We start from the raw sequence: 19,292 nt of genomic DNA on the forward strand, positions 1-19,292 counted from the left end.
GAGGACCCGAGACAGGGCCCCAGCAGCAGGTAGAAGTAGTCCTGAGCCGAATCAGGACTTGTTTAGTTGGGTCTCCAAGGGAGGAAGTCCTAAAAGGGGTGGTGGTGTCTGCACCCTGCAGCCACCTGAGGATCCTGCGCCTTCTGTCCACGCCAAGGCGGGAGGCATGACCCACAGGCTGGGGGGGGGGGGGCTCAGGCCCACCGCACCCGCCATCGGGCCCCGGGCTCACAGGCAGGCTTCCTTTCCAGAACAGGAGTGAGCCAAGGGAGATGGGGAACCCGCACCCGACGAGCCACACGGGGGCGGCGACAGCGCCCTCCCGCCCCGCGGGGAGGCGGAAGCAACAGGGCGGCGGCGCGCGCTAGGGAGTCGCGGCGCGCGCGCGGGGCCGGGGCGGGGGCTGCGGCGCGCGCATGCTCACACGCGCCCGTGACGCGCGGGGCGCAGCGGGGCAGAGCCGGCTCCAGAGGCGCGGCGGCCGCGGGAGGAGCGGACGCGGAGCAGCGAGCGAGCGCAGGCCGCGCCGGCCCGACGGGAGCAGCGCGGGGCGCGGGCCGCCTCCTCCGAGCCCGCCTTGCGCGCGAGCCGCGTCCCTTAGACCGCCGGGCGGCGGGGCATGAGCGCGGAGGGGCCGCGGCCGCCCCCCGCGCCGCCCAGGCCGTGACCGGGCGGGGGGCGGCTGCATTAGCGCCTGCAGCCCGCGGGGCTCGCAGAGCCCGGAGCGGCCACCATGGACTGCAGCCTATTGAGGACGCTCGTGCGCAGATACGTGAGTGGAGTGGCGAGCGGGGCTAGGGCTGGGGCCCAGGCCGGGGCTGATAGGGATCGGGATCGGGGTCCAGGCCGGGAACGTCCCGCCGAAGGGGTCCGCGCCGCCCTTCACCTGCGCTCGGCCAGGCCCATCCGGGGAAGGCAGTTGCAGCCCTGGCGATCCCGGGGGTTAAGGGACATCCATCCCCGGGGGTCGCGCTCAGTTTTAGCGGGGCGGGCCCGCGCGGGGAACAGGGACCGACTGGGAGATGGGCACAGGGCTGCGGGTAAGCGGGGAGTCAGAAGTGAAGTTTGCCGTCTCCGAAAGTAGCCGGCCAGGTCCGAGTGCGCAGTTCCCGGTCCGCCTAGATGCCACTGCTCGGGCAGTGACGGAGCGTGCCTCACCAGGGGAGACCAGGGAGGTGGCAGCCATGGGTCAGGACGGAGCGAAGGGGTGTGTACAGAAAAGAGAGAATCTGCCCCGGGACGGCGCGTCTTCCCCGGCGCTGGCACAAGGACCGATTGTCCGGCAGCTGGCGCCGGGTGGTCACAGGTTTGAGGAGCGCCCGGGTACGGAGGATCGACCCGAGCCGGCTCTTTCTGGCTTTCTCTGAGCCGGACACTTGGCCTTAGATGTGGGTTTTTTTCCCTGAGGGGGAATGTACCCACTGTGTTTTTTCCAGTTAATTCCCTTCCAACTTTGACCTTCCAGTAAGAAAAGAATGAGACTAGGAACTGAATTTACACACACACACACACACACACACACACACACACACACACACACACACACACACCCGTGGAAAGTGAAAGGTGGAGGGGTGGTCTTGTTCCCAGTGGAGACTCGCAGTGGGCGTGCTAGCCTCCCGGGGTCCCAAGTAGGTGCTGTCGGGTGCTGTCTTTTACTTCCGTATGGCCCCCGGGCAGGCCCTCGCTGCCTTACATTCCTCAATCTAGGTAAAATTTCAGGTTAGTTTCTTTCTCTCTTGCTGTTTTTCCTCTGAAGTGGCATTTTCTGTCTAGCAGGTAGATACTCCTTAACGAACTTTCCCACTCTTCAGTTAGTTATTTGATAATGCACCTGGTATGTTATTCATTTTTATTATTATATTATTCTCTCCACGTGTTCTCTTGACTCCTCTACCATATTCCTGGACACAGCTACTCATATCTATGATTTTAAACTCGAGTCTAAGTCATGAAATTAATTTGACTTTTTCCAGACACAGTTTGATTTTTCTTATAATATGGTTATCTTCCAAGATGTGTGAGATTATAGTTTCTTTTGTAAGAGGGAAAAAAAAGAGACTGCCTATTCTCATCTCATGGATTACGCAACTTACTCTACAGAACTGAGCCTCCTCCATCGCTCCTTCCTCTCCTCACAGTCAGAATTCCTGAGATGGTAAAAGCACCACAGCTCCCTCTGAGGCCCGAGGTTGCTAAAGATGGAGTCGTCAGTGCTTGGAAAACACTGTCATAGGTATTTTGTCCTGGGTCAGTTCCCGGCAGTGAGTAAAGGCAGGTAGATGAAAGAGAACTCTTGTCTAGGCGAGGCTGGTATACATTGCTGTACACTGGAACAATTGCATGGCCGTGTGGAGGTGCACAGCTTTTGCACCGTGAGGTAGCCTCCGTGCCAGTGTGCAGTCTGAGTCACACCATGTATCTTAAACATCTTTTTTTTTTTTTTTTTTTTCCTCTGTGTAGCTTTGCGCTTTTCCTGGAACTCTAGATCAGGCTGGCCTTGAACTCACAGAGATCCACCTGGCTCTGTCTGCCTCCAAGCGCTGGGATTAAAGGCGTGTGCCACCACCGCCCGGCACACCACGTATCTTAAACATCTTAAAGAGCGTATGTGGAATTAGTGACACTTCCTTTAGGTGTGTGAGGTGGGGAGTGTGGCCCCTTTGACAGGAAGCAGCAGAGCCTTCTGGAAGCAGCTTGAGGAGGCCTTCCGTGTGCTGCAGAGTACCTGGGACAGGTGGCCTCGTGTGCTGCTTAGGCGCTTTTGCCATAGGACAGTAACACCTTGCAGTTCTTGTGCGGATTCAGTGTCTTAGTCCAGAAAAGGGCTCAGACTGGGACCTGGGTCCGAGGAGAGGCTCAGCAAGTTTACCACCACACAGACTGCTCAGGTTTCCCAGGCCCTGGGCTGCCAGGGTTAGTTAGCTGAGTGCTTGAATACTCTTCCAAAACTTTGAGTGACTCTCACTGTGTGCCTCTGGTTGTCCAGGATGTCACTGTGTAGACCAGGCTAGTCCTGAACTCACAGAGATCTGCTTGCCTTTGACTCCTCAGTGCTGGGATTAAAGGCATTGGCCACCTGGCCCCAAGCCCTTTAAACTTTAAAAGGGGGGGGGCGTATTGGTTGGATCCCCCCCCCCCCCGCGCCATCCCCAGGGCTTCCCTGAGGCAGTGGGAGGGAAGAATTGGTGGTGGATATGACTTAATAAATTGAAGCAAGGTGTGGAGTACTGTTGCCTGGCACCCAGGAACAGAGCTTCTGAGGCCATGCTCCTCACAAAGGTCCTCTCCCTCTGGCCTTGCCTGGTTCATGCAGAGGGGATTTGATTTTCCTCTCATATTTCTGTAGGTCAGGAGCTTTATTTTGTTTATGTCTGAGTGATTAGGTTTATTAGTTTTTAGGCCTTACCGAAGCTTCTGTGAGCCTCTGCCTCCCAGAATTTGCTTTGCACGTAACACACTTTGTCCAAGATGGAAAACTTGGGAAAACCTGAAGGCCGGCCTTCCTTCCTTCCTTCCTTCCTTCCTTCCTTCCTTCCTTCCTTCCTCCCTTCCTTCCTTCCTTCATTGGTGATATTTAGCAATTGAACGTAGGACTGTCTGTATGCTAGGCAAGTGCTCTACCCCTGAGTTATGGCCCCAGGTCTTTTTGCTTTCTGAGACAGGATCTCCCTAAGTTGCTCAGGCTGGCCTTGAACTCACTTTGTATCCAGGCAGATCTCAAGCTTACGGTCATCCTGCCTCAGCCTCAAGGGTAGCTGGGATTATAGGCCTGCAGCACCATGTCCCACTGATTTAAATTTTCCTTGTATTTTATGTGCGTGGCCTCCTTGCCTGCATGTATGTAAGTACACCACGTTCATGTCCGATGCCTGCAGAGGTCAGAAGAGGATCACCTGGGGGTGGGATTTGAGTTGACCATTATGAGCGGGGACTGCAGATCACACCTCTGGAAGAGCAGCCAGTTCTCTTAACTGCTGAGCCTCCTCTCATCTTTTTATATATTAGAAAAAGATGGCTTTGGTTCCTGAGGACTTCAAGCACTTACTCTGTACTTCCCCCAAAGTCTAGACATTTGTAAGCATGCATATGTATCACCTACTACTACTACCTATTCTTCCTCTTCCTCTTCCTCTTCTTTTTTGAGGGAGAGTGTTACTATGTAGCTTTGGCTGTCCTGGAATCAGTACATAGACCAGGCTAGCTTCAAACTCAGAGATCTGCCTGCATCTGCCCCCTGAGTACTGGAATTAAAGGTGTGCGCCGCTGTGCTCGGGCTCTTCATTTTTATCACAGACATCAGGGTACACTATGAGCTTGCCTGGTCTAAGAGACTTAACTCACTGGACTCGCCACTCTAAGGATCCAGGCCTTCCTGTTCAGTCCCCAGAGTCCGTATTCCCGGACACAAAGTGAAACCACTTAACCACCAGGGCCCTTCTGGTATTTGAAGTAAGTGTTTCCTTAGGCATAAAACCCCAGGCTAATGCATGGGCTGTCTCCAGCATGGTGGTGGTGGTGGTAACTATCTATAGGATGGATTTGTAAAGTTTATAATTAACATACAAGGGGCAGCTAGACAAGCTTGTCCAGCGCCTGCCTGTCTTCAGGCTCTGGTGTGTTCTGATTGGACATTTCTGAGCAGTCACCCCAGCTGTGTATTTAACCTTTATGTTCCATTCCTTGCCTTGAATCTTGCCCACTGTTCTGTGGAGCCCTATTGAATGTCCCTGCTCATTAGGACATACGAGCCTCCGATGCTTTTATTTCATGCTGAGGACTGAATTTAATGACCACGGGGAAAGAGGATTGTATCATTACAGCCAGTTAAGTTTCTAGAAACAGGAGCACTGTCCTCAGTTTACCATTAGCTGAGATGGCATGACTACTAACAGGCTCGTGTGGTGCCTCACTACCCAGGAATTCTGTCTGCAGATGTGTTCCAAACCGAACATACAAGTTGTTACTGGGTGCCTGTGCCCTGTGCTTGACACAAACAGGGTGGGTGAGATGCCTATATCTCAGACTTACAGATGTTCTTTTCACCAAGTTAAACGCAGGTAAGAGTGCTATTTATTTGTAATAGGAATCAATAGAAAGCCATTTTTTACAGCACTGGAAATACAAGATTGAATAGGTACTATTTTTGCTCTACTGGGATGCTGATGGCTGAGAAACTCAGGGTCGATGCAGAGCTTTGGAGGTTAGGCATCAGTCTTCCTGGATCCTCACTCACATCTGTCTCTGCCTCCGCCTGTAACTTGGGCTGCTGGTTAGCTTCTTCAGTCTGTTTCCTCCTCTGAAAACAAGGCCGGCCCTTGTGCCCACTCCCTGGTGCCTGCACTGTCTAGGACATCGCACACGGTTCATGCTCCATGAGTGGGCCAGAATGGATTGGACACCATGAGTCCATGCTGCATCGCTTCTGAGTGGACTTCTGCTCTCCCTCTTCATGGAGCAGCTGACAACCTGCCTAGATGTCTGAGAAGAGAGCAGACGGCACACCCCTCTGCAGAGCCCACAGCCCTGCTGTTTCTGTCCTGGCCTGCCTCCCTGGTTTGGGGCAGCAGATCCTGTTTTGATAGAGACCAGACCTGGGGCTTGTACTCCCCATCCACCCTCTTCCTGTTCAGGTGACATCATCGGCCCCATGGCATGGAGTCATGTCTTTGACTGTCTACCCTTTATCTTAATGGCTGACTATTAAAGCTGACCAGACTTTCCTTCCACCTTGTCTTTGTCTTGCCCCTGGGGTGCTCTTCCCAGGGTCTTTTCCACCTCCGTGTGTGGTTTACATGACCTTAGTCAGATGGCAATCCCCATGCTTGGGTAGCCACCTCAGAATGGGAGGCAAGCTGAACGTCAGCGAGTGTTAGTGGTCAGATGTGTTCTTTTTTCGGCATCACAGATAACAGTTGAAAGGAGAAATATATTTTTGGCTCGTCGTTTCAGACCAGGCAAGGTGTGCTGAACATAATGGCGGGGTTAGATGGAAGATCAGAGGGACTTGTTTACTTCCTGGTGGGCAGCCAGAAAGGAAGTGGGTGTGGGGGGAGAGAGGTGGAGACGGGAGAGAAAATGGGGTCCCAGAGACAAGGGGTGTCTTTGTCTCTCCAGGGCAAACTCCCAGTCCCCCAGTTTCTCCACCAATGTTCCTTCCAGCAACTTCCAGTGACCCGTCCATTTATGAATTCATCACTATTAATCCATTGATCAGGTCTGAGTCCTCACCGTCCAGTTACCTCTTGATGATTGACTCTAGCAGCTGGGGGCCAAGCCATGAGCCTTTCGCAGGAGGGTGTTTTGTATCCAGACCATAACATTGGTTTAATAGACCTGGTTGGGCAGCATCCTGAGGACCTAGGGACTGACTGGGTCTGGACTGGGTAGTGTGTCCGGTGGAGGAAAAGGCTAGTGCAGAGGCTGTGGGGGCCTGTGTACACTCGGACACGTGTGGACTTTTCTCCTCCTGCTAGGATCCTGGCCTCAGACGCCCCTTCTCTCTGTTACTCCCTTATCTGGGGAGGGGATAACCCTCCTGTCCGTGCCAGGGATCCTGTACACACTGCTGCTCCGGACCTCTGATGGGTGACTCTGTCATCTTAACTGTGCTTGGAGGAAGTGCTGCTGGGCAGTTCTGAAGGGAGCACCACGGTATCACCAAGCACTGGAGCACTCAAGTCTTTAAGTCTTGGTCGGCACTTTGGCCAACTTCTAGATCCTGTTTCCTTAGCTCTCGGCAATGTGGGATGGACTGGACTCTGAAGGCTTCTCGCCCTGCAGCCAAGCCTCTAAGCTCTGTGCCTTCCTGCCTCTGATGATGTCCCTGTGTCTTTCGTAGGTGCCTTCCCGGGGCTGCTGCTAGCCCCACTGGCTCTGTCAGAACTGAGCTCTTGGGACTGGTTCCTCTTTTCTTCTGTCAGTTCTTAGGGCCTGGGGGAACAGCGGCAGTGCCCTCCACAGACCCTGATTTCCAGAGCAAAGCTCTGAAGGTCTCTGAGGAGTTTAAGTTGTTGATTCTCAAGAGTTAACTCTGTGACCCCGTGGAAGGGATTTCCAAGTTCTGTGTCTTCTTGCAGGAACCAGTCCTAGGTCAGGTTGTTGATTGGTGCTGGTTTGGGTTGGCTACTCAGTAGCTGGAACAGTAGTTGAATTTCTTGCCAATACTTCAAGATGGGTGAGTGGCTGCTAACATCCACACTTTCTGACTTTTCCAGAATACTGGTGGATCCTTTTCCCTGGGGCTCTGCTGCTGGAGAGAACAGCTGTTTAGGACTGCCAGTGCTGGCGCGGGCTGTTCCGAGCTGCCTGGCCTGTCTCTGGCATGTGACCTGTCTCTCACCCACTGATAAGGATTCAGGCCTTTCTGGTTTGGGCCCCCATGTAATGAGGGTAAAGCAGTTTACACGCTGCTTTTCAGGTTCTTATTGTGCTTCGCCTGATACTCGCTCTCTCTCCCTGCCCCCACTCTCCCTCTCCTCCACCCCCCCTCTCCCTCCCCCCTCTCTGTGTGTACATGAAAACCTGTGTGCTCACTCTCTCAAGCTTTAGTGCTGTACCTGAAGCAGGGAAGGGCCTCCCACTGCACCTCCTGAAGAGGAAGGAGGTGTGGAAGTCAGTGGACAGCACTTGACCTCGGTGACCTGGGCTCCTGGTGGACCTGGCATGTGAGCTCTCTGCCCGTTAGCTACTTTCTCCACTGTCAGCCCCTTCGCTGTTCCTCAGCATTTTAAAAGTGGAGCAGGAACCAGTTGGCGTTTATGAGTAATAGGTGACTGCTTCTTCCTCTGAGTCCACATACAAGAATTGTTAGTGGCAAACTCCCGCTCAGAAACATACTGAGTCCTCTAAGACACAGGTAATTCAGAAGAATTTGTATTTTCAAATTCCTGTTCTACAGCCATAGTAACCACATTCTGACCCTCCTGATTCTCTATTTTACATGCCTCTTCTGTCTCTGTATTTAATTTCGTGGGTGTCAGAACCGGACCCCTTCTTGGGATTTATATTGGGAGGTTCATGCACATTGGACATTGAGATGAACCAAGCTATGGCCGACTATGCTACTGGGGAATGAGCTATCTTCCTGGGGCTGAGCCATGCAGCTTTTGGGGATGCGCTTTGTTCCCAGGATGCAAGCCAGGTTAGAGGAGGGGGCACATTTCTAGAGTGACCCATACTGCCAGAAGATGGCATGGTGCCTATCTTATTTGGTATTAGTTGTGGCTCAGAGTATCCAAAGGAATATTAGCACTTGGGGCTGGAGTCCAGTGAGAGTCTGACCCAACCTAAGTGTTTCTTGTTGAGACAGGGTCTCACTATGTAGCCCTAGATAACCTGGAACTCACTGTGTAGACCAGGCTGGCCTCATGAACTCACAGAGATCCATCAGCCTCTGCCTCCTTAGTGCTGGAGTTAAAGGCATACACTACCACACATGGCCCTATCCAGTTAAAAAGTTTTTCTTTTTAAAGCTAGAGTTGGCCCATGTAGCCCAGGCTGGCTTTGAAATCCTTCCTTAGCCTCCTAGGAGTGCTGGGAACCTCTGTGCCTGGCCCAGTCTGTGTTCCAGGCACAGACAATTTTCATGGAGAAAGGTGTTACTGGCAAGAGGCACTATGCCCCTGCAAGTCTTGACCTCACTCACCTGGTGAGTCCTAGCCCTGTAGCTCTGTGTATGAGTCACATTCTCTGTGGTTCTCAGTTGTCCCAGGTGTCCATTGAAGTCACTCTGTCTCCCTGGGGAGAGGAGGGTGGAGGGGTGGAGGTGGGGTGGGGGTGAGTGAAGAAGAGGCAGATGGTAGGTGCAGCTGCTTCCCTGAGGGTATGGATCTGAGGATCAGATAGATACTCACTGTAAAGTGCCAGCAGAGTGTGGCTCGCCAGAGTGTATGTGCGTGTCATAAAGAATTTATTCCTCAACTTGAAAAGGGAATGGAAGTTACTTTTATTTTCTAGTTGGAAGCTAAAGAAAAGATTTTTTTAAGAGAAGATTTGTTCTATGAAAACTGTACTTGATCGAAAGCCAGTGGGTTAGGCATTCCACAACGCTGTGAGAGTACAGCCTGGGGATGGTGGCATTGTCCGTGGCCTCCCACCCCACCGTGCCAATCCCAGAGAAAGGAGAATAGGGCCCAGGTGAGAGAGATGTGGCTAGATGGATCTGGGGCCACAGCAACTCTACTAGGAGAGGGGACCCTCATCTGCTGTCTTGTGAGCACCCCCTCCCCCCCAGGAAGGAGCATTGTGCTCTTCACAAGAATACTGGGTCTGTATTCTGTAATGGGGTGCTTCCAGGTGCATGGGCCTTCTATGAGGTCATATACCTACTTTACCCAGCACGGCCCTGGCACAGGCATGTTGTCCTAAGATAGTTAATAATCGTCCACAACATCCCTGTCATACAAGTGCCTCAGTTTGGCAAGTTAGTTAGGTGGCCCTCTCTTAGGTGGAGAGTGGGCCCAGAGCATTGTGGTCCTTGCCCGCAACCTTGCCGAGAGGTGCATGTGACCACACAGGGACCGCTGGCCATGCTGCAGATTCATGGTAGATCCCATTACCTTGTTGGAGAAGTCACCTCCCCATGCGCCCCCAGCAGCATTAGAGGAGGGATTGGGTGTCCTGGCTCCTGAGGGCACTAGCCTACTGCAGTCTGCTGAGTAGGCACGTGAGGTTTAGGGTGGCCTGACCCCCATTGTCATGGCTGTGTTCTGCTCCTGCCTCCTTGTATCCTGTCCCCTGATGGGGCCTGTCTTACCCTGGGAACCCCATGGTGCTGGTCACACAATGTACCTCTGAAATCACATGTGTGTGGCTTGGTGGTGTACACAAGTGCCTGAGGAACATTCTGGCTGGTATTTGTTTTACACAACACAGCATAGAGACAGAGAGTCATAAGGCAGGCAGACCCCGCCTCCTGCTACTTGACAGAAAAGTCCAAGAAAGAAACTCCAGAGCAGACTGCTGAGAGCTGCCGCGGGCATGAAGGGAGCAGCAGCTGACTTGGGCTGAGGACAGAGTGGAGCTGCCCTCATGACTGAGGTGCATGCTAGCATTTCCCTGGCTGAGGAGCCTGCCGTGTGCCGCTGCTTCCACGTGGCCTGTACCCTGTTTGTGTTTGGGCCCTGGCCAACTGCTGATGTGGCCTGCCATCCATGCGCTGATATGTGTCAACACTTTGTATCTGTGATGAGAAGCCTTGGAAGCCGCCTCTCTCTGAAGTGCATCAAACATTATGTAAAAATGACATCTGAGGCCTGAAGAGCCCTCACTGCCCTGGCTGCTTCCATCCCTGTGAAGAGTCTCCTACTCACTCAGGGAGGACCCCGTGTCTGGGACCCCTGTCCCTATCCCATGCCAAGCAAGGCTCCCAGCCCCTTGGCCTTTGAGGGTGTGACCTGTCTTTACAGATGTCTTCTGGCTGCCCGTGTCTCCTCACTGTTGTCAGCTAACTAAATTTGTCCCCTCTAGGTGAAGCCAGAGCGGGCAGGCTGCAGGTTTGCATGGAGGTCTCAGGAGTTTATGTAGCGGATGACTATCTATCTCTGTTTTAGGCTCTTGCTAGTGTCTCATCAGGTGAGATTAGCAGCTGGAGTTTCTGAAACTGCAGCAGATGGGCATCTGAGTTAGATGGCTGAGTGTACCAGTGCCAAGGGTGGGTAAGAGAGGGAAGCCAGCTGTGTCTGAGGTGTTGCCCGGAGGGATGCCTCTTGCTAACTCTGTTAGCGTAAGTGGCTCTGTTGTTACCCAACAGCTTATGTGCAACACTGGAGTGGGTGCCATCCACACCTCCGTACACTGCCCACCTTAGCAGGAAGTATTCCTTGGGTCTGGAGGCTGGGCTCTCGGCAGGGCTGGGTTCTGATGTCCCCATCTGATCAAAAGAGAGGCTGGTCTTCCTAGATTAAGACCATCCTCGGGGCTTTGTTACCAGCCTATATGGTTTCATAGTACAAGGGCTTCGGCACCTGAACTTGGGAATAGAGTTCAGCCTAAAGTAGTATATGGTTTAGGAGGCTCTGTTTAGATCCTTTTCAGAGAGGAAGTGAATTTCAAAACAGACGCTTTGTTTCCTTTCTGTATTACCAAATAAATTATAGCGCTTTCTACAAAATCTGGGAAAATGGCATAGAATAGACTTAGTGGGTTTTTGTTGTTGTTATTTTTGTTTTTAATAGTGAAATAGATGAATCTCCCACTATTACACGTGATCTGATGACTTGATCTCTCTTCTGAGGGTCTGGCAGGGCAGAGGGAGTTAAGATAAGGCAGTAATGTAACACCTTGTTTGGGTCCAGATGCCCAGCATCTGGCTTATTGACCAGACAGATGTTGCTAGTTACGTCACAAAGTGGATTGGGCCTGCCTGCTTAGTGAGGACCGAGCCGTGGCTCTACTAAGTGGGCTTCCTACCTCTCTCATCTTCAGGCTGACTTTTTCCTGGGGCAAATTTAGGTAGGTGGGCAGGAAGTGCAGGAGTTGACTGGGGCTCTGCTGTCTGCACAGCTGTCTCTGGTACCATCGTAACACAGCTGCACACCACAGCTGTAAGTCTCCAAGCTAGTCCTTTTAGGGTGTTTAAAGAACCAGAGTCTCATGGTCTGTCATTTGGAGACTGTGATATCAGAAACCATCATCAGTCATGGCTCTCCTTCCAGGCGGGCGTCGCCAGGCCTCCCTGGTTGTGAATTCTAGAGACTTTAAAACCATTTGACTGAAAATGAAGCAGGAGAGTTTGCCTTTTTTTTTTTTTTTCCAAATTGAACTTTTTTATTGATTCTTTTTGGATTTTGTATCATGTATCTCGATCCAACTCATCTCCCCCTCCCTTCCCATCCACCCTCCACCCTTGCAACTCCACCCCACCCCCAGGATAAAGCAAGATTGAAAGAAAAGAAAAACCTTGTTGTGGAAGCTGTAGTGTGACAAAGTAAGTCATGTAGTCCTTTAGTCCATATATTGTTACTGGCAAGTGTTCATTGCATTGAGTCGTTGGTCTGGTTTGAGGTCTCTGATTTTTGCTACATCATCAATGCTGGACCCTCACTGGGACTCCTTGGATGTCCTGTTGATGTCCTATGTCATGGAGATCCTGTAACTTTGGATCTGCGGAACCAACCCCTCCACGTGCTCCAGCAGATCATAAATGGGGTGGATGGTGGGATGGGCCAACTCACAGCTCTGGTTCTGGTCTGGGTGGTTGCTGGGTTGGTCAGCCCACCAGCTCTCCTTCGTCATCAACAGCAGGGTGAGCTCTCCAGTGCTGCCCTGGCCAGCTCACCCTATGGAATAAGCAGTAAGGGGCAGGGCCGAGTCTCCTGTTATGTCCTCCGGTTGGTTTGCCCACACCTACACCACAGGGCCAGCTCTACTGTGCTGCCAAGTCAGTGTGTAGAGGCCACTCTGCCTGGTGTTGCAGCTGGTGAGAGGCATGGGCAGCTGAGAAGAGTCTGTCTTAAGGAGTAATGCCACCCAGCTTTGACACTGAAGCCCATGCCTAGAGATGTCATGTGCTGCCCCAAGGCACATGGTATTTATGCAAAGTGTGAACCAAGGCCAAGACAAGAAACTGCTTTCCACAGAAATTAGGCTCCACTGGAGCAGGGGAGGGTCTGAGTGGGCTTGTTTCTCTCTCACACACACAACCCCCCCATCTGTGACCTCCTCCCTCCATGGGAGGAGGAAGTGCCTTAACAGTTAAATATTCAGTGCTCAAGGAAAAGAGGATTTCCCCAGCCTATTTTCAGCCGGGGATTAGGGACAGCAAACTTCTGCTGTGAGGATTTCATCGAGGTTTCTGTGTAGTTTTTCGAGGCCTAGAGATCACCTGAACTTGGAGGTAGAAATGAAATGATAGGAGGGTCATTGGTGTGGGACTAAAGGTCAATCTCGTCTACATTTGTCACTTTCAGATAAAGTGCTGTACATTTGGACTCACCATTTGTCTCTAGGAAGTATTGACATGGTTGTTTGGGTTCAGAGAAATACGAACCGTCAGTGTAGCGCATTTTTCCAGTAATCAACTTTGGTATCCATTGGGAAGTGTCATGTGTGTGAAGAAGGCTGCGGGGTGGTCAGGGACCTCTCAGTGATTGTTCCTGATCAGTTAATCTCACTATTTCTTGGATGCAGAATAGGAATAAAACATCACTGGAGAGTGTCTACAGGCTCCCTGTGAACTTCCACACAGCAGCCTGCCTGCGCAGGGCAGCCTTGACATTTGATGCTCCTCCAACAGTGTGTGCTGTGTGCTCAGCACATTCAGTGGAACACACTGAAGACTGGTTACCACACAGATAAGAACTGAGTGAACACATGGTGTGCTTAGAGAAGAAGGGGTGGGGAGGTGGACAGAGTTGAGCACTAAAGGGCTCTGGGCCTGTGGCCCTGCAGCCCGTCTGTGGACCACCAAGCAAAGGAAGCCTGAGGCTCGGAGACTGGGTGCTGTAGCATGGAGCTTGGTAGACACAAGGATGACCCCACTGTCTGCCTTGGAGTTTTATGTCTTAAAATAGGTAATAGTGTGTTGCATTTTGAGAAAGGTTTGTTTGTTGGTTGGTTTTTAAAGCCCAAATCTGGCTTTATAGCCCAGGTTGTCTTCAAATGCAGGTTTCAGCTCTCTGAGTGCTGGGATTACCAGGGTACACTGCCATGCCCAGCTTTTTATGCAAGCTTTAATTCTGTCTTGGAATAATGTGACCAAAGAAATAAAGTTACATAATAGAAAAAAATTAGAATGATTTTAAAAATTGTTAATGTTTTAGATGACACAGTGTGTGTGTTTTGAGGCACAGCATGACATTTTAGTGTTGGTCAGCTCACGCAACCAACATGTCTGCTCACGCTACTTCTTTATGTTGGGATTGAGCACCATCTACACTAACTTTGCTGGTTATTTTGAAATATTTCCCTGACTGCTGTCAACTCCAGTCACCCCTGTACTTCTTGTCCCTAGCATCTGTGTCTTTCCCTGCTCTGCCCCAACACTGTCCCTAAACTCTCCCAGGCTCTGACACTGTTCTGTGCTCTTTCTTTGAGATCAGTTTCAGATTTCACATAAAAGTGGGGACACACAGTGCCTGTCCTTTGAGGAGTAGTTTTTCTTTAAAGGTACATGCGTGTAAGTGTGTACTTGTGCCTGTGTATAAGTGCAGGTATGTGCCACACACACGGAGGTCAGAGGACAACTTTTGGGAGTCAGTTCTCCCACCGTGTTGGTCCTAGGGATCAAACTTAGATCATCCGGCTTGGTGTCATGAGCCCTCACCTGATGAACCGTCTTATTGGCCCAAAGGGATGATTTTTAATATTCTATGGATGTCTTGCTTTATTGATTATGAACAACTTTTATTGTAGTAAAATGGTACTTGTGATACTAAATTTACATTTAACTAATATCTGTGGCATCAGACAACAATGTTTTGCATCAACACAGTCCATTTCCAGAACTTATTCCAAATGAAGCTGATTTGTGGGCAGTTTTAAATATGAAATTTATTCTACATTTGATATGGTATATCTTGCTTTTTGAGGAGACACTTTTTTTTTTTTTTTAATCTATAAAAACCAAAAAGATGGGTAGGCATAGTGGCAAAGGCAAGTGGATCTCTGAGTTCAAGACCAGTCTGCCTGATGGACAGAGTTCCACACGAGCAGTCAAAGTTAAACACTGAGATCCTGTCTCAAAGAACAAGACAACCCCAAACAAACAAACAAACCCCAAAACATAATAATAAGACTGAGACTGGAGCACCAACTAAATTTTCGTGGAGAATGTCCTCGGGCAGGCTTTTCCTTGTGAGTAACTAGCAGTGTTCTGAGCCGGGCAGGGTAGGAGTGCACCAGGCCTTTGCTTAGTGCCCACTCAGGCCAAGCGTGGTGAATGGAGATGGTAGGGGATGGAGAGGACCCGCTGATTCGCTGGGCAGATCGGGAGGTCCCTAAGTCCACTGAGCCATGGCATTCTGTGGGATAAGCCTTTCTAGTCTGTCTTGGCTTGAAGACATCTTTTTCTTTTCATCTGTGATGTTGAATCCTTTAATGTAAAGAAACAGTAAGAAATGGGTTCATTACATTTAAAATTACATTTTTTTTAGCAAAATTGTTAGTTCTGTGAGAAAATGTCAGATGCTTTGAAATTTTTGTTTTGTTTTTTTCCTGTCTAATTGAAATCATTTTTCTCTGTTTCATAACTTTGTTGCTTTTTAAAGGAAGGTATTTAAAAAGTTGTAAATCATCTTGTTCCTAGTAAGGATTTTTTTGGTGTGTAAGTAAGAAACTTCATTGTAACATTGAGTAATTAGGCCGGCGGACGCCACATGGCAGTCAGAAGAGTGCAGTTACAGTGTGACTTCCGTGGGTCAGGGTCTCCCAAGTGAGTTGAGTCTGGGCACTTTCCGTAGTGGGCATTTTCCACAGTAGCTGAGGTGACGCCATCATCCAGTATCCAGCTGGGACCTTTCTCACTGAGGCCCGCTGGTCTGTGACTGACTTTGCTTAGTGAGTCGCTGCTGCCTGTATCCTGGACGCCTGAAGGCTGAGTTTGTGTCGAGAACTTAGCGTCACGTGGGTCGGCTTCTCGTCAGTAGGTGGGGATGAAGAAGAGAAAGAATTTGGCTCGCATCTCTCTGTAAAGGCCTGTAACTGAGGTTGGGCTTTGCTGCTCCAGGGACCAGGGCCAAGTGTTTATTAGGGATCCAGCTTGGAAAGGGCTGGACAGGGGTGCACATGGACGCACCAGCCCTGTGGGGAGCAAGACCTCTCAGGCGCAGGGTCTGTGTCCCTTGCCCCTTCTGACTCCTTCACAAGATGGGGCTGTCCCCAAGCATGAGATTGCAGATGAGCCTGGGGCTCTGTGTGCTGTCCTGCACCACAGGAGTTTATCAGCGAAACTGGCTGGTCACAGGGTACTGACTGGCCACTGTGGCCCCTAGTTGGTACAGGTACCCAGCCCTTTTGCCCGTCAGTCACCACAGTTCCCTAGAACTAAGATCAGGGGTACATAGAGGCCTGGATGGGCCTACCCACAGAGCTCACAGCAGCCCCTTGGCACAATGGGGTGGCAAGATAGCGTGGCAGCTGGCACCAGCACGGTGATTGACCTCTGCAGGTGTTTTCTATAGTTTTATTTGGAGACATGCTGGAGACCATGTCCTCTAAGCAACACCTACAGGCCTTGTAGACCCTTCTGGAAAGATACTTGCTCAGCAAGAGCACACGGTCCTGACAGACTAGCAGTGAATGAACATCAAAGCAGATATCCACACTTGGATGGCTGGTGAAGTCCACCTCTGTCTCACGAGTGTAATTCCTGTTCACATGTGCTTTTTCACTTAGGTGAGGCACCTGCCCTTTTCTGACCATCTTACCCCACTCCAAATACACATCTAATAAGACACAGTAGTCACCTGATATCTGGTTGGTGCAAAATTGGCTTTTTCCAACAGGATGGGGCAGGCGCAGCCACTCCCTAGAAAATAACTGCCTGGAAATTTCCTGTCTCCTCCTCTCTGTGCTGGTGGGAGCTTTGCACAGTACTTGAAGACTTCACTTCACCTCATTGCTATAATTTTAGCAATCAGGAAGGAACCAGAGGGAAGGGAGAGGGCTTGGTGTGGCTAAGCTTTTCATGGTAACATCATAGGGAGAAGACCCAGCAGGAGAGGCAAGCAGGTTCAGTTCAGCTGCCCTGAGGTCACAGGAAGCTGTGGCTGTGACACCCTCAGTTTGCAAACCGTGGTGAGGGCGGTTGTTCCCGAACTTACCCAGAACTGGCCATGGTGCCAGTGGTGAGGGAGGACCAGTTTGGGATAAGTGCTGTCCCTGGTTGTCCATATGTGTATAGTTATAATAATTCTTTGGGAAGTTCTCACCACACACCCCAGTCCCACTAACCTTCCAGTCCCTCCATACCTACCCCTCAGCCCTGCACCATCCCCCAAAACCCCCCCCCCCCAAAAAAAAAAAACAAAGAAAAAATAAAAGCCTACCTCTCTTCTCCGTTTTTCCAACAGCTCCTCATCAGTCTAGTGGCATTGGGGGCTGTTGTGTGTCATGCAGTCAGCCCCACCCACAGATGTTCATTGCAATGAGTTGTTGGTCTGGTTCAAGGCCTCTGGCCTCTGGCTCACCAACATCACTGGACCCTCACTGAAACTCCCCTCAGGTATCTGCTGTTGCCTGAGTCATGGGGATCCTGTGGCAATGATCCTAAACACATAAGCAGACAGGTCATGGCGAAATGCTGTCCTTCTGGGGTGTGACTCCCTGGAGGGCTCCGAGGCCTTGGTTATGTGACCAGAGAGGTCTCTAGGGATGTTCCCTGGGCCATATATGTACACAGGGAGAGCTACTGTGGGCTTTCATGGCAGAGGTTAGAGGGGTCACTGGGTCTCTCTTTTTTTTTTTAAACCCCAAAGCGACTTAAACCTTTTATTGTTGGAATGTAGACTTTAACACTCAGTACGATACTATAAACATGGCTTGAAGTAATCAGGAAAATTGTTTTGCATCGTTTTGTTAAGGATAAAAACTCAGAGAGGAAGAGCCTAGTCAGGGCAAGGGCAAGGACAAGAAAAGGAAGACATGGATTCAGGGCCTGCTTCCTGTCTTTGATGGGGGCATCTTTGTACTTTCAGCTTGCAAATGAAGTGGCCACCCCGGTATCCTGGAGAGTCAGGTTTTCAGGACTAGAGACTGTCAATGCAATGGAGTGAAGTCAGTTTTGTCTGAGAGGAAGAGGTTGACAGTGAGGTCCCTCCCTCTCTCCTCTGCATCTGTGTGGAACCAGAGGAGCTGCCACTCACTCTATGGATCTGGAGTAGTGTGAGGCCAAGAGGATGCTTAGCTGGTGCAAGATGGAGGAGGTTGCACCTCCCAGACTGCATTGGAGGTGCAAGTCCCCTGTTGATGGTCCTAGAACCTGTGCAGAATAGATACCACCGTGGCCTGATGCAGTGTACCTGAATGCTTCCTTGAAGCCTGCTTAGTGCAGGAGTCCTTGTGCAACTCCAGCTGCAGTGACCACCAGCACCTCCCACCGGTGGCCATTCGTACACTGCCTGGTGACAGCCACCTGGGGTGCCTCAGAGGGTGAAGTGCTTGCGGTAGGCCAGGTAGGCGTGCTCAGCGACTCAGGACCACAAGTGTGTAGTGCGTGCTCCACTGTATGAACCTGGAGTAACAGCCTAGATGTGAGACCAGGGAAGCACACCAGCCCTGGGGATGGGGTACAGGTGGCATCTTGTGGAGGTGAAAACCCTTATCTCTGGAGACCATTTAGGACTCAGGGGCCTCTGTTTGTGAATGCTGGGGAACCTTATTCCTGATGGTGGACTGTGGCGGCTGGAGCCCGAGGTCTAAGGGGAGAGCTCTGTTTGCAGTTCTGCAGCGAGGAAGGTGGACATGAGATAAGGGGCCAGGAGAGACACAAGACCCTCCTCCCTCCTCATCGGCTGTGGGAGTGAGGGACTCCCTGCTACACTTAGATGGGCTGGGGGGGGGTTCTCTGTCTGCTGGGTGAGGTTGTGGGCTCTTGTGTGTCTGCAATGAAGGGGCTGGGAGTCCTGTCAAAGAAAGGCTGGAGACACTCCTCTTCAGGAGGAGGCCGGGGAACCCCTGTTAGGAGGTAACTTCCGAGCTCTTGCAGGCAGATTCCTGGACCCGCCCAGTAAAGGAACACAAGCTGGTCATTAGCCTGGCCATGGCCATAGCTCTCACCCTCCTTCCTCCCCATTTGTGTGTCCCTGGGGACCCATGAGTGTCCTGGTGCAAGGACTGCAGGGAACAGTTGCAAAATGGGAGCAGTATCCATTTCCTTGGGCGATTTGAGAGGCTAAGAGGAGCAGAGAATCTGGGGAAGGGTCAAAGCTCACAGAGCTAATGCTAATAAGAGGCAGGAGAGCAGTGCGCAGCCAACTCAGTCCTCCAGGCATCTTCCGGCGAGGCACAGGGGACCCAGGAACACAAGCTTTTTGCTGAATGTACAGCTTTAGAACTCTGGCATGAGGTATCAGTCCCCTACAGTAACTCAGGGTGGGTGTGGCTGAGCCTGACTGTCTCTGGTGACAGCTTGCTGCTCCATTTTTGGCAAGCTTGACTATACTTTGTTGAGCAACTACCAAGCATCCTCTCAGGGTCAAGTGTTGTGTCAGGCACCGGGAATATTGACAACAAAACAGAAGAGTCAGTTCTTCCTGCTAGAATTTAAAATGGAGTGAGGGACTCACACAGCTGCATAAGCAACTGATGAGCAACAGAACCCTGTCACCTCATGTGGCAGACTGGGGCACCTA

General features: G+C 51.2%; 1 protein-coding gene across 7 annotated transcripts in view; it reads left to right on the forward strand.

The window, feature by feature from the left end:
- Nucleotides 1-442: 442 nt before the first annotated feature.
- Nucleotides 443-19,292, forward strand: part of Atp11a (ATPase phospholipid transporting 11A) — a 111,270-nt gene continuing 92,420 nt past the window's right edge. For all 7 annotated transcript variants that reach the window (XM_036209340.1, XM_036209341.1, XM_036209342.1 and 4 more), the window contains exon 1: nucleotides 443-772. In XM_036209340.1, coding sequence (XP_036065233.1) covers nucleotides 734-772 — 39 coding nt within the window. In that variant the 5' untranslated portion in view covers nucleotides 443-733. The remainder of the gene's footprint in view (nucleotides 773-19,292) is intronic.

The sequence above is a fragment of the Onychomys torridus genome, chromosome 17, assembly GCF_903995425.1.
Source record: "Onychomys torridus chromosome 17, mOncTor1.1, whole genome shotgun sequence".
Taxonomy (NCBI): Eukaryota; Metazoa; Chordata; class Mammalia; order Rodentia; family Cricetidae; genus Onychomys; species Onychomys torridus.